General features: G+C 37.4%; 1 protein-coding gene across 1 annotated transcript; it reads left to right on the top strand.

Moving 5' to 3' along the window:
- The first annotated feature begins 10678 nt into the window (after positions 1–10678).
- LOC115984593 lies at positions 10679–13354 on the top strand. The gene is made up of 4 exons (XM_031107613.1): positions 10679–11531; positions 11603–11779; positions 11856–12259; positions 12339–13354. Exons 1-4 carry the CDS (start codon positions 10679–10681, stop codon positions 12861–12863), a joined length of 1959 nt encoding a protein of 652 aa, XP_030963473.1. The 3' UTR covers positions 12864–13354.
- Positions 13355–14104: the final 750 nt, after the last annotated feature.

Genomic DNA, 14104 nt, shown 5'->3' with positions numbered 1-14104 from the left:
GAGCTGGGGTGGATGCTTCATCAGATTTGTGGAAGGCGGAGAGCATATTCTATCCGGCGGCCATCCGCGAGACCACTTCCACCAGCTCTGCGGCTACGGATGATCAACCCGAGGAAGAGGTCACCCCGTCGGAAAACTTACAAGCCAGCGGTTCCTCTAGCAAGGCGCCCAAAGAGGGAAAACTTCAGGATGTGATAGTGATATCGTAGCATGCGGATCCTGAGGCACCTACAGAGGTTACTGAGCCCAAGGTTGGCATTCAGGTGTCCAGTACAGAAGAGCCAGCCACACTTACGCAGCCACCACAGGCCACTCTCCTTACTATGGTCCCTCAGAGTACCAGTGCTGGCCCTGTTCAGCCTTCCCCAGAAGGGACCGTCATTCCGGGCATCGAAACTGATCCTGTTCCTATCTCCCAAGATGTGACCAACAAAAAAGCAGAAAAGTAGAAGTCTAGGCTAGGCTTTTGTATTCGTTTCTATTTTAACGATTAACTTGTTTCTTTTGATTTCGAAAACTTCCTAATTTATTGATGATGTGCAAACATTTGAGCATGTATATATGAAATCTTACTTTTCTTTTTTCCTTCTGGTTACATCGTTAGCTGCCCTCGTTGATACGCACTTTTGTTTATAAATTCTGCGCTGATTCATTTTTAACACGTACGAATATCTATGTATGCAATACATTTATCATCATGTTTCCCACACTTTAGTTTATTTGCACCCATAGAGGCTTTAGAATCATTTTTAACCATCGTTTAACGGAGATATAGGAACCATTTTTGACGTCGCGTATAGTAGCTAGGTCTTGTTTAGTGCCCAATTTTCTCATCCAAGTAGTTGGTTTCCCCATAGGCTTGAGTCCGAGGACTATGCAATGCCTTGGTTCTGTCCAAAACCTAGTTTTCCTCATCCAGGTAGTTGGTTTTCCCATAGGCTTGAGTCCGAGGACTATGCAATGCCTTGGTTCTGTCCAAAACCTAGTTTTCCTCATCCAAGTAGTTGGTTTTCCCATAGGTTTGAGTCCGAGGACTATGCAATGCCTTGGTTCTATCCAAAACCTAGTTTTCCTCATCCAGGTAGTTGGTTTTCCCATAGGCTTGAGTCCGAGGACTATGCAATGCCTTGGTTCTGTCCAAAACCTAGTTTTCCTCATCCAGGTAGTTGGTTTCCCATAGGCTTGAGTCCGAGGACTATGCAATGTCTTGGTTCTGTCTAAAACCTAGTTTTCTTCATCCAGGTAGTTGGTTTTCCCATAGGCTTGAGTCCGAGGACTACGCAATGCCTTGGTTCTGTCCAAAACCTAGTTTTCCTCATCCAGGTAATTGGTTTTCCCATAGGCTTGAGTCCGAGAACTATGCAATGCCTTGGTTCTGTCCAAAACCTAGTTTTCCTCATCCAGGTAGTTGGTTTTCCCATAGGCTTGAGTCCGAGGACTATGCAATGCCTTAGTTCTGTCCAAAACCTAGTTTTCCTGATCCAGGTAGTTGGTTTTCCCATAGACTTGAGTCCGAGCACTATGCAATGCCTTGGTTCTGTCCAAAACCTAGTTTTCCTCATCCAGGTAGTTGGTTTCCCATAGGCTTGAGTCCGAGGACTATGCAATGCCTTGGTTCTGTCCAAAACCTAGTTTTCCTCATCCAGGTAGTTGGTTTTCCCATAGGCTTGAGTCCGAGGACTATGCAATGCCTTGGTTCTGTCCAAAACCTAGTTTTCTCTTTGCGTGGGACCTTGGCTTTGGAGGAGTTAGCTCCTCAGCCAAGTCCCTAGAGTTTATCCATACGATTAACGCTACCAAGCGCCTAGTTTGCTCTTTACGGGGAGCTTTGGCGTTAGGGGAGTTAGCTCCTCAGCCAAGCCCTTAGTCAAGAAACGTAGCCCCTAGCAGGACTTTATACTAGAACTCTATGACCAACGGTTAGAAATAACAAAGGAACTCTCTCTACCCACCGCCTATGCCAACACACAAGCCTTCCCACAGACGGCGCCAATTGTAAGGACACGATTCGTGACGAACCTAACAGTGTTGGGTTCGCACGGGAAAAGGCCCAAACAATGTCATTTGTAGAGCGTGGGTTTGAAAGGCTAGGCCTTAGTCACCAGGTGGTGGGTTTTTCATGGTGTTCATACAAGGTTAAGTTATCTTCACCCCTGGAGTCTTTCTCCTGGAGGTGGGCTGGAAGGCTCTGGTTTTTTGCCATTTCCCCCCCCCCGCTTCATTTGTGCACCTACCTTTTTATTATATAGTCCATCTTGGTTGATCCTAGCCTTCCACTTGTCGGTCAAGCAGGTGCTTATTTCGGTATCCATCCCATCACTCGTCCTTTCTTACTTTCTATTAGTTGCGTGGATCGAAGTTTACACCGTCTAAACGTCTTTTCCCATTAATCAACTCTGGGTATTGGCAGGTGCATTTACTAAAGGAAGGACGCCTTTTCCTTGATCCAATCTTACACTTTGCTTCCCCGTGGGCCCCATTCCACTCACATCCCCTTCAGGGAGCGGTTTGGGGATAGCCTTCACTAGGACGTTGATCTTCCCCTCAAAGTTCTGGAGTGCCGAGGACAGGGTAGCTTCTCAGCCTTTCCCCCTTGCCTTGGCCATTGATCATTCGTCCTCGGCAAGAGACCTCCTCGGCATGGGCCATGGGCCCAGATAGAGTTCGGGCCAGATTGTAAACTTCCCGGACCCACAATTGCATTATAAAGATAGTATATAAAAATATAGTATTATTTTATTACATAGCATAACTAAAATAATATGGTGTTTATTGCTATACATTTCATTTTTACTATTTTTCATCTCATCTTATTTTATTCAACATTTAAATTTAGCAACATCCTCCATATCATAATTATTTATATTTTGTCTCATTTTTTTTAAAAAAATTAAACATATAATATTTTTTAATTCAATAAATAAAAATTGTTTTTATAAAGTCTTCCCGTGAAATTTTACAATGCATCAATGGAAAAATGAAATACAAAACAAATATCAATTTAGTAACACTCAATTAAAAAAAATAGAATAAAAAATTTTCTTATAAAGTATTCTTATAAAACGTTACAATGCATTAATAGAAAAAGAGAATACAAAACACATGCTATTTTAGAAACACTAAATAATAATAATAATAATAATAATAATAAACCAAACATATCATAAAATAAACTAATAGTTATAGATATACTAACTTCATGCAGCAAAATGGAATAAAATAAAAATAAAAATAAATGTTAAAATATGCATTTTTTTTTAGAACGTTAAAATATGCATATTTAGTACATTAGAATTATTATCAAATTTGGGAAACAATAGGATGTTAATGGAGAGAGAGAGAGAGAGAGAGAGAGAGAGAGAGAGAGAGAGAGAAGAGAGAGGAGAGAGAGAGAGAGAGAGAGAGAGAGAGAGAGAGAGAGAGAGAGAGAGAGAGAGAGAGAGAGATTTGTAAAAGAAATCAAACGTCAATTAAATAAATTATTTAGTAACCGTTAATTGGAAAATAAAGAGGCTGACGGCTAAGGGAGTAAAAAATTAATTAAAGATGAACTTATGTTATTAAAAACTTTACAATGCAAATAAATAAATTGTTAAATTCACTTAATTAAATCATATAATCAACAATTAATTACAATCATACAAAATTTAAGCTTGAAAGTAATCAAACTCTAATCTAGAAAATCATATATATTATCAAAACTAAAAGGAAGACGTTCTTCAGTAATAATAGAAATATGTAAGAAATAAAGATGAAAATTTTCAAAATCATTTTTTTTTTACATTTCTTTCAATATTATTTATAAATAATAAAATATAAAAAAAATCCTTAAATGCTTATATTCTTCACACACCACGACTTTTAAAATCTAATGAAAGGTTCTAAGAATTTAACTCTCATTTAATGCCTCTATTATGAAAATACCAGACAGTAAAATATGATAATAGTAAGAAACGTTATTGCAAGGACTCGATTTGTAACGACCCAAAATGATATTGGGCTCGCACGTAAAAAGGCCCAAACAATATCATTTGTAGAGCGTGGGTTTGAAAGGCTAGGCTTTGGTCACCGGACGATGGTTTGTCGTGGTGTTCATGCAAAAGTAAGCCATGTTCGCTCGAGGAGTCATTCTCCTCGATACGGTCTGGGAGGCTCTGGTTCTTGGCCTTTTTTTCCCAACCTCCTTTTTGGCGCATCAGTCTTCACATTATATAGCCCTTCTTGGCTGATCCTGGCCCTCCACCTGTTGATCAGGCAGGTACTTATTCAAGTACCTGTCCCATCAGCCGCCTCCCCTTGCTTTTTGTTAGTTGCAATAACCGAAACTACACTGTTCAGGCGTCTTTTCTCATTAATATGGTTAGGACGTTTGTGGACGCATTCAATATGGAGGGGACGTATTTACCTTGAACCACCTCCACACCGTACCCCCACGTGGGCCCCATTCTACTAAGGTTATTTTCTTTGCAGAAATTGTAATTTTGTCCACCCAAAACATATTATCAAATAAACAATTATTAGCAAAATTTAAGAACTAAATTTCTATATATGCCTTGTTATAAAATAATAATAATAATAATAATAATAATAATAAAAGTAAAATTGCGAAAGATAAAATTTGTCTATCATCCAATAATCCAATAATTTTTGTTTAGCCAACTTTTGCTTTTCTCTAAATAAATGGCATTACGGAGTACTTCTAATACAATTATTAAGAGTACTTTGTCCACCACAAATAATTAAAAAATAAACAAAAATGATTAAAGTCTCATAGTTTAACATCTAAATTGAGTACTATAAAAATCATGTTACCAAATTACAATAACTAACAAATTAAATTATCCAAATCATGTTATATAGTAGAATAATATTATATATTTATATGCTATATTTAATCCTTCATAACGCAACAGGATAACATTTAACAATCCAAGAGAGAGAGGAAAAAAAAAAAAACACAACAATTAAAAAAACATAACTGAATCGCATTAACCTAAAGTAGATTAAAGAATATAAAAAATTATCAACATAGAGTGAAGATGCAAGAAAAATAAAAAAAATAAAAATCCACCCATAAATTGTGTGTGTGTGTGTGTGTGTGAGAGAGAGAGAGAGAGAACCTTTTTTCTGTAAGGGAAAACTATGCATAAAATGAAAGAGATAGTGACAAATTTATAGTAAGAGAGTGTGAATAAGAAGAGACAAAAATAGAAGAAGATGAAGAGAAAGATGAAGAATGATATTAATGTAGAAGGTAGTGGAGAGATGAGAAGGTTAGGGAAGCAGAAATGTTAGAGAAGTAGTGAGGAGATGAAAAGGTAAGAGAGAAAGAAATGTTGGAGAAATGTAAATATGAAATAAAAAAATATTAAAAATAATTATAAGAAAATAGAAAAAAAAAATAATGACGTGGATACTGATGTGGCTCAACATGAGCGCAGTAGAATTAACCGCTACACTACCGCTTTTAGTAATATATAGATTTGCTGGTTTAAAATTTTCTAACTTTATTTCTTATGTAATTTCTATTATTACAGGAGAACATCTCCTTTTAGTTATGAATTAGAGTTTGATTAGTTTTAAGTTTAAATATATTGCTATGATTGTGTTTAATTATTGATTATTGATTCAATTTTTTAAGTGAATGTAACAGTTAATTTTATTGCATTGTAAAGTTTTTAATGTTTTTCATATTGGTCATATTTATTTTTTATTTTTACTTCTCCTTACAACCTCTTTGTTTCCCAATTAATAGTTACTAATTGACATTTGATTTTTTTTTCTTTACTCTCTCTCTCTCTCTCTCTCTCTCTCTCTCTCTCTCTCTCTCTCTCTCTCTCTCTCTCTCCATAGGCAACCTACTGTTTTCCAAAATTTGATGATGATTTTATTGCATTAAATATGCATTGTAGCTTTTTTTTTTTTTTTTTTTTTCCAAAAAAGGGGTTTTAAAATTTTCTAACTTTATTTCTTATGTAATTTCTATTATTACATGAGAACATCTCCTTTTAGTTATGAATTAGAGTTTGATTAGTTTTAAGTTTAAATATATTGCTATGATTGTGTTTAATTATTGATTATTGATTCAATTTTTTAAGTAAATGTAACAGCTAATTTTATTGCAATATAAAGTTTTTAATGTTCTCCATATTGGTCATATTTATTTTTTATTTTTACTTCTCCTTACAACCTCTTTGTTTTCCAATTAATAGTTACTAATTGACATTTGATTATCTTTCTCTCTCTCTCTCTCTCTCTCTTCTCTCTCTCTCTCTCTCTCTCTCTCTCTCTCTCTCTCTCTCTCTCTCTCTCTCTCTCTCTCTCTCTCTCTCTCTCTCTCTCTCTCTCTCTCTTCATAAGCAACCTACTGTTTTCCAAAATTTGATGATGATTTTATTGCATTAAATATGCATTGTAGCTTTTTTTTTTTTTCTTCATTTAATTTTGCTACCCTTAAGTTAGTATATCCATACTATTCTTTATATTATATTTGGTTTGATATCCTCTTTTTTTTTTTTTTTCTTTTTTTTTTTTTTTTTTTAATTTAGTGTTTCCCAATTAGCATTTGTTTTGTATTATATTTTTTCTTTGATGTATTGGGTTTGAGAATGAGTGTATCCCTAGTATTACTCCACTTTATGAGGACACTTTTATTTATTGAATTTAAGTAAAATTTTAAAATTTTAATTTTTTGTTAAATAAAATGGAGAGAAAAATAAAAATAATTTAATGATATGGAAGATGTGGGGAGATGAATAGTGATATTAAGGTAGAAGGTAGTGGGGAGATGAAAAGATAAAGGTAAGGAATATTCCATGTTTAATTATTAAAAATAAAAAAGAGAGAAAATATAAATAATTTAATGATATGGAAGATGTTACTGAATTTAAATGTTGAATAACATAAGATGAGAAGAAGAAAAAAAGTAAAAATAAAATATAGAACAATAAATACCACTAAAGAGAACAATTGCACATAAAAGATTATTTATTTATTTATTTTTTATTATAACTCTAATTAAGATTGATGGTTTTTTTTTTTTTAATATGTGTTTTTGTATTGTGTTTTTTTAATTTCCCATCAAAAAGTCTTTTCTTTCCCTTTTATATTTTTGATTGAATTTTGGTTTGGATTAATACTTAGTTGTTTTTGGAAATAGGAATTTGAATACTTAGCAATTTTTTGACTAAGAAATTATTATAAAATCTATTTTTTATTTCTTTAGTTTTATTTTAATTTTGGTTAAGTTAACATTGTAATTTTGTGATGATTTTTTATTATAATGATAATTTCCTTATTCCTTAAGAGATGAGTTGTATATTAAGCAAATGTAACACACTACAACAAAGTTAGAAGAATATGGTTCACCTTAAAAAATATTAATGAAATACACAAAAAAAAATATTAAAATGATATACTTGTAGAGATAAAAAGATTAAAAAAAATAAGTGTAAAAATCTTTTTTTTGGAAAATAAGACAATGCTTGAAGTAATTGTTATTTTTTATATATTACACTTCATTGTATAATATTTATATTCCCACGCATCGCACGAGTTTGCGGCTAGTTTCCTATAAAAACTAAATGATTCTACAAGTCTTCTATTGGGAGTAAATTCTAAACTTAGGTTGCTAAATGCAAATGTAGTAGAAACATGGTGAGAGAGAATAATGTGTTGTGCTCATGGTTAGTGCAATAAGCATGTGATATGATTGTGGGCTTCCTTTATAATAGGATCTTTTGTTACTCTTAGAGCAAACAAAATGACGCCCTTATCCCCACCTAAAATTTTTTCCTATAATGACAAGCTCTATCTATTAACCTCAAGAAATGCAATGCAATCGCCAAATGATATGCCCCTTTAATATATTGTCTCTAATCAAATAAACAAAGGCTCCTATCCCCTTTAGGTATAGGCTTATACGGAATTCAATTGTTTTCAATTTTTTCTTTTCTTTGTAAGAAAGAACCATCAACCTTAACTAACCAAAAAAAAAAAAAAAACCCATCAACATTAATTAGAGTTATAAGAAAGAACAAAAATAGGATAACATTTAACAATTAAATAGAAAAAAAAAAGTTTAAAAAACAAATCTAAATGGCATTAACCAATGTGGAATTTTAAAGAACTCTTGGTTTACCTAGAATATAATAGAGAAAATAAAAATGAGACTAATACTAATTCTAAGAAACATATATAGAGAAATAGAAATAAGGATGCTAATTAAAGAACATTGGCAATACCATCAATCCCGTTTGAAGCTTAATCATAGCTCCACTAATTTGCTGACTTTCAACTTTGGGTTGGTATATATTTAGGCATTCTCCAATGCCGTAAGATTCCTTATTGTCTGGTTTTACTTGAATTCCGGTAAACTACTCGATTAAATTAAGTGAGAAAATGAGCATAATGATTCTAGTGTAGAAAAAAAAAATAAAGAATTCCCAAGATTAGTAATTTGGCACAAATAGAAGAATGTATAAAAAAAAAAATTCATCGAAAAATTGAGAGAGAACCGTTTTTTGAATTCCGGCAAACTACCCGATTAAATTAAGTGAGAAAATGAGCATAATGATTCTAGTGTAGAAAAAAAAAAAAAAGAAAAGAAAGAAAGGATTCCCAAAGATTAGTAATTTGGCATAGATAGAAGAATGTATAAAAAATTCATCGAAAAATTGTGTGTGAGAGAGAGAGAGAGAGAGAACCTTTTTTTGTGAGAGAAAGCCATGCATAGAATGGAATAGATAGTTACAAATTTATAGTAAGAGAGTGTGAATAAGAAGAGACAAGATAAAGGAAGATGAAGAGAAAGAAGAAGAATAGTATTTATGTAGAGGGTAGAGTGGAGATAAAAAGAAGAAGAATAGTATTTATGTAGAAGGTAGTGGGAAGATGAAAAAGTAGTAGGAAGATGAAAAAGTAAGGGTGGAGAAAGGTTGGAAAAAGTGTAAATATTAAAATAAAATAAAAAGTAAATGTTAAAAACAATTATAGGAAAATTGGAAAGAAAATGTTAATGAGGTGGATGTTGATTTGGCTCAACTGGAGCGTAGCAACAATAAATGCTACGCTTCAACTTTTAGATATGTAATATATAAATTCTATCCATTCTACATTTAATTTTTTTTTTTTCTCTTCCCATTGCTTTCTTTTATAAGCCGTGGCATTACAACCTGTGCGAATGGGTAGAATTAGAGTGGTTGGAAGGGAAATGAAGGGAGAGGCATATTAGTTGGTAGATACTTTTAAAAGAAAGAAATATTTCATTCACTTCTAAAAAATTTTCTAAGAGGTTAAAGAGGTTCAAAGTTTGTATTGTGTATCCAAGAGTTAGGTCATTTTAGATATACACCACTGTCAGTTTCTTTAAGACCTTAGTATTTTCAAAAAAAAAAAAAAAATCCAAAAAAATACAGACAAGATGATTCATTTCCTTCGTTAAAAGATGTAAATTTTCATTTTACCCTTCTTTCTTAAATCATAAAAACAAAATGAATGGATGCAATTGTCAAATTCTCCTTCTTCTTTTTATTTCAAACTATATCAAACATATTTGAACGTGTATATTGAAAAAATGATACCCTATACAATTAGTATTTCAATTTTAAATAACTCATAAAAAATAATGATGAAGCCGAAAATAGTATCACCAGTGAGTCACACGTTCCTCGTACGATCAAACGGCACCTGCACAACGAAAAGGAAGAACCTAGCAGAGAGTACCGGTGTGGTACCGGCCAAACACCCTCCGAAGGTCAAGTTAGAACTATTCTCACTGCTCTAGAGTGCTAGAGAGGGTAAATTATGCGTACCTGTTTTATAAGGGTTCTTGGGTTTTTATAGTAGTAGATGGTTGACCTCTCTTCCTTGGAGTAGAAGTCTTTTCCTTATAGGAGTCTTCTTGGGCGTATTTTACGGGATTCTTTCCATATAGGAGTCTTTAGGTTCCTTGAAACGTGGAGAGCAAGTTATTTTACTTATATACGTAAACGGGCAGTTCAATCAACTTGTAGACCCACGCCGTCAGTTTAGGATAACCTCGTCTGCCCAAGTTTACTCCCGTCTGCCTAATTACTCCTGTCAGTCTAATTTTACTTCCGTCAGCTTCAGGATGCCCGGTTACATGTGTGCTCTTCCTTTACTCCCCTGTCAGCCTTGAAGACATGCTGACGGTACAGTTCCCTCTTGTCGGCTTTGTCAAGCTTGCCCGTCACCCTTATCTAACTAGTTTTATCCTCATCACTTGCCCCCTACTCCATACCTCCGTCAGACTTTGTACTGACGGGTTGTGGAGTTTGTTTTACTGGGATATCGTTCGCGTGGATTTTGTGCATTTAATGCCTTGGACAGGTGGCTTGCTCCTATTGGCTTTGCATTCGATGAGACGTCGCTTCGTCTTTCGCGCCATTTTTTTCATATATAAACAGCACCTCCCCTCATTTTTCACTATTTCATTCTTGCTGATCTTGTGGAGAGGAAGATCGTCGCCCCCCTTTCGTCAGCTTTACTTCCGTCGGTTTATTTGGCGCTGTCTTTTAGAGTTGTCTAGAAAGCCTTCATACCGGTAAGTCTTCATTTTTTCTTTCCTTCCTTCTTCTTTTCCCTTTGTTATTTTGCCTCATTAGTATGGTCGTCAGCCTAGGTACTTAGCTTAAGCCCGTCACTTGTAGGTAGTCAGATGTCGAGTAACGCGTCTTGTGAGGAGTCGTCAGTCCGCGAAGGAGCGGGCTACGACGAAACCTTTGGCTCTGGAGATGAGTCAAACTTCTCCCTTCCGTCAGAGAGAGGGTCGTCAGCCCAATCTCCTGACGACGATGAGAGTTTTGCTGAGGGAGATGAGGATGAGGGAAGAGGGGATGGAAATGGCGAGGATGGAGTGGATGTTGACGGGGAGGACAGTGACGGGGATGAGAGATCCAGTGAAGGGACCTCAGAGGGTCCCGGAGATAATCGTCCCTTCATTCTTCCTGAGGATTGGGCCGTCAACAAATTTTCGCCTGGGATGAGTGACAAAGTTTTTAGGGAGTTACGGGTTCGTTATCAAATTCCAGACCACATTCCCCTCCGTCTCCCTACAGAGAATGAGAGGTGTTATTCCGGGAGGACAGCTGACGTTGGCATGTATGACGCCATGTTTGCTGCCGGTCTGAGATTACCGTTGACGGCTCTACACCGTCAGCTTGCTGACTTCCTTGGAATATCCGTCACCCAGATCGCCCCAAACGCCTGGAGGACTTTTATAGGATCTGAAATCCTTTGGGGCAGTCTTAGCGGAGGACACCGTCAGCTCACTTTAGAAGAATTCTTTCATTGTTATAGGCCTCACCACATCGCCTCGTCTAAGGGGACGTATCATTTTAATGCCAGGGAGAAAGGGCTAAGGCTAGTGTCGGATATGCCAGACTCAAACAGGAACTGGAAGAGTCGGTATTTTTTTGTTGAGGGGACGGATTGGGTTTGCCGTCAGGAGGAGTGGGCGACGATGCCCCGTGGTTACTTTGACAATACTTGGGCCTTCGTCAGGGATTCAGGTTAATCCCGTCAGCTATGAGGCTCGTGTGTTTTCTGAGGCGATGCTAACAATACTTTTTATTTCTTTCAGCTTATACCCGCCCTCACATAACTGACGAGCAGGAGGAGTTTATCCAACGGATTCTGGAAATTCCTTTGGAAGAACGTAAGTGTAGGGATTTGATCACCCTTGACACCCTTCACTTATACTGTGGGGGTCCAGATCCGTCAGCGGAAGCTCGAAAGTTGGAAGAATTTGCACGCCGTCGTGAGTAGGCTTTAATTTATCCCGTCAGTTTTTTATTCTTCCGTTACCTACCTTAATGGTGTTCTTTGTGTTGTAGAAATGGACTCTGCGAAGCAAAGGATAAGGGCCGCCGCAGCCCGTCAGAAGGAGGAGAGAAAGAATAAGGAGGCGGCAGGGGAGGCCTCGTCAACTCCAAAGGTCGTCGCTAAGGCGACGAAGAGGAAGCCTGACGGTGATGACAGCCGTCCCTTAAAGAAAGCTGCCGTCACTCCAAGGGACGAACCACTGAAGGAGAAGTCCCTTCCCAAGCCTAGTCATGGTGCGGGCAAGGGGGTGATGACTTCTGCCGGTCCCGTCAGCGAGGGCCCCTGCCGTCTCCTGACCCACAAGGATTATGCCGTCGGGGAGGTTGGGTCCCTGATTAAACCGACGGATATTGAACCTTGTGACCAGGTGGGGACGGAGGAACTAGGGGCGTCAGCCCTTTTTGACCTTACCAGGGTATGTTTACTAAAATTTTGTTTGGGGAAGCTTTGCTTTGCTTTGGTATACTTTTCAACTGACGGATGTGTTTTCTTAGGCCTTGGTTCGTGTCAAGGCCCTTCAAGATCGTTGTGTGGCGAAGGAGGGGGTCGTCACTCGAGTCCGCAGTCACAATAAAAGCCTGATGAACCAGCAAGCTCAGTACAAGGATGCCGTCCGTACCCTCAACACGGAGCTGCAAGAAGTTAAGGAGAAGCTGACGGAGAGCGGTAGTCGGAGTGATAAACTCCAGGAAGAGGTGACGGCACTGAGCGAAAAGCTGCAGACGGCGGGGGCTGACGCGATCAGAGATTTCAAAGCGTCGCAGGCTTTCTTTGACTCGTGTGGCGAATATTATGGCACCGGGTTTGAAGACTGCCTTCAGCAAGTCGCGTCGGCCTACCCGGAGTTGGATTTATCCGGGATCACCATGGGTGATGGAGACGACAGCCTCCGTCAGTCTACTCCGAGGCGCGACGACAGCGTGGTCCTGGCCCAGCCTGCTGCTAATCCTGCTGCTTCTGATTCTCCTGCTGTGATTGTGGATGCTGACGGCAAGAATGCTGATGTTCCTGCCCCTTAGCTCTTATTTTGTATTTTGGCTATGTATAAAACAGTTGTAGTTGTAATTTTCAAACAATCTTTAAGTGTTCTCTTTGTTTCCCTTGGGCTTTTGTTTGTGTATAGTTGTGTTTAATTTCCGTAACTTTTATATCCCTTTGTTGATGGTGGCCTTAGACGAAATTTTGGTAATTATTCTCGTCTACTTGGATTACGTCAGCTATTTTGCACTGTTGGAAGCCCCCGTTGGCATGAATGCCGTGCCTAGGCCTTAAGCTCCGTCGGCTTGATGACCGTTGGTCTACAGCCCTTGCTACTGTTTTAAGGTCGTCAATCTCTTAAATCCGTCGTTTTGATGACTCATTATTGTATGTCTTGGTTTGAGGGCTATGTCCATACAATGATCGCTTCATCTAATGGTCGTCAGCCTTTTTAGCTTCTAGCTTCGATGTTTTTAACATCATTTTAGCTCGTCAGTTTCTTAGGACTTGATGTTTTTAACATCCCCCCTTTTTTTTTTTAGGACCTTGTCCCTATGATGATTGTTTCATCTTTTAGACCGTCGGCTTTTTAGAGATTTTTTGGACCGTCGGCCTTACCTTTGATGTTTTTGACACCTTTTTGGCCCGTCAGCTTTTTAAGCCTTGATGTATTTTAACATCTTTCATGGCCCGTCAGCCTTAGCCTTGATGTCTTTGACATCTTTCCTGGTCCGTCAGCCTTTTAAGCCTTGATGTATTTGACATCTTTCATGGCCCGTCGGCTTTTTAAGCCTTGATGTATTTTAACATCTTTCATGGCCCGTCGGCTTTTTAAGCCTTGATGTATTTTAACATCTTTTATGGCCCGTCAGCCTTTTAAGCCTTGATGTATTTTAACATCTTTTATGGCCCGTCAGCCTTTTAAGCCTTGATGTCTTTGACATCTTTCTTGGTCCGTCAGCCTTTTAAGATTTCCTGGACCGTCGGCCTTTGCCTTGATGTCTTTGACATTTTTTTGGTCCACATGTTATGGACTTAGTGGTTTTGGTTGCGGACTTACTAGATCGTAGAAAAAATACACTAGTAATTTCTGAAAAAACTCCTCTTATTGCCATGCATTCAAAAAGTAATTAAAAGTAAATCCTGCCCCTTGGGCTAAAAAGAAGAATTATTGCAAAAAATTAAAGTAAATGATAGTTCTGAGGAGTGAGACTAAAGTCTTGCCGGAATGTAAAATAAAATAAGAAAAAGTTCAACTTCGTGCCGTCGCTCCTACTGGTAG

This window comes from Quercus lobata, chromosome 4, assembly GCF_001633185.2.
Source record: "Quercus lobata isolate SW786 chromosome 4, ValleyOak3.0 Primary Assembly, whole genome shotgun sequence".
NCBI lineage: Eukaryota > Viridiplantae > Streptophyta > Magnoliopsida > Fagales > Fagaceae > Quercus > Quercus lobata.
This window is presented reverse-complemented; position numbering and strand designations above follow the sequence as displayed.

What these genes read in the sequence shown, in the direction of transcription:
- LOC115984593 (XM_031107613.1), top strand. Translation starts at nt 10,679, where the DNA reads ATGTCGAGTAACGCGTCTTGTGAGGAGTCGTCAGTCCGCGAAGGAGCG. An exon ending in GGCCTTCGTCAGGGATTCAG is followed by an intron (nt 11,532 to 11,602) that starts GTTAATCCCGTC and finishes TATTTCTTTCAG; the next exon opens with CTTATACCCGCCCTCACATA. An exon ending in GGAAGAATTTGCACGCCGTC is followed by an intron (nt 11,780 to 11,855) that starts GTGAGTAGGCTT and finishes TTTGTGTTGTAG; the next exon opens with AAATGGACTCTGCGAAGCAA.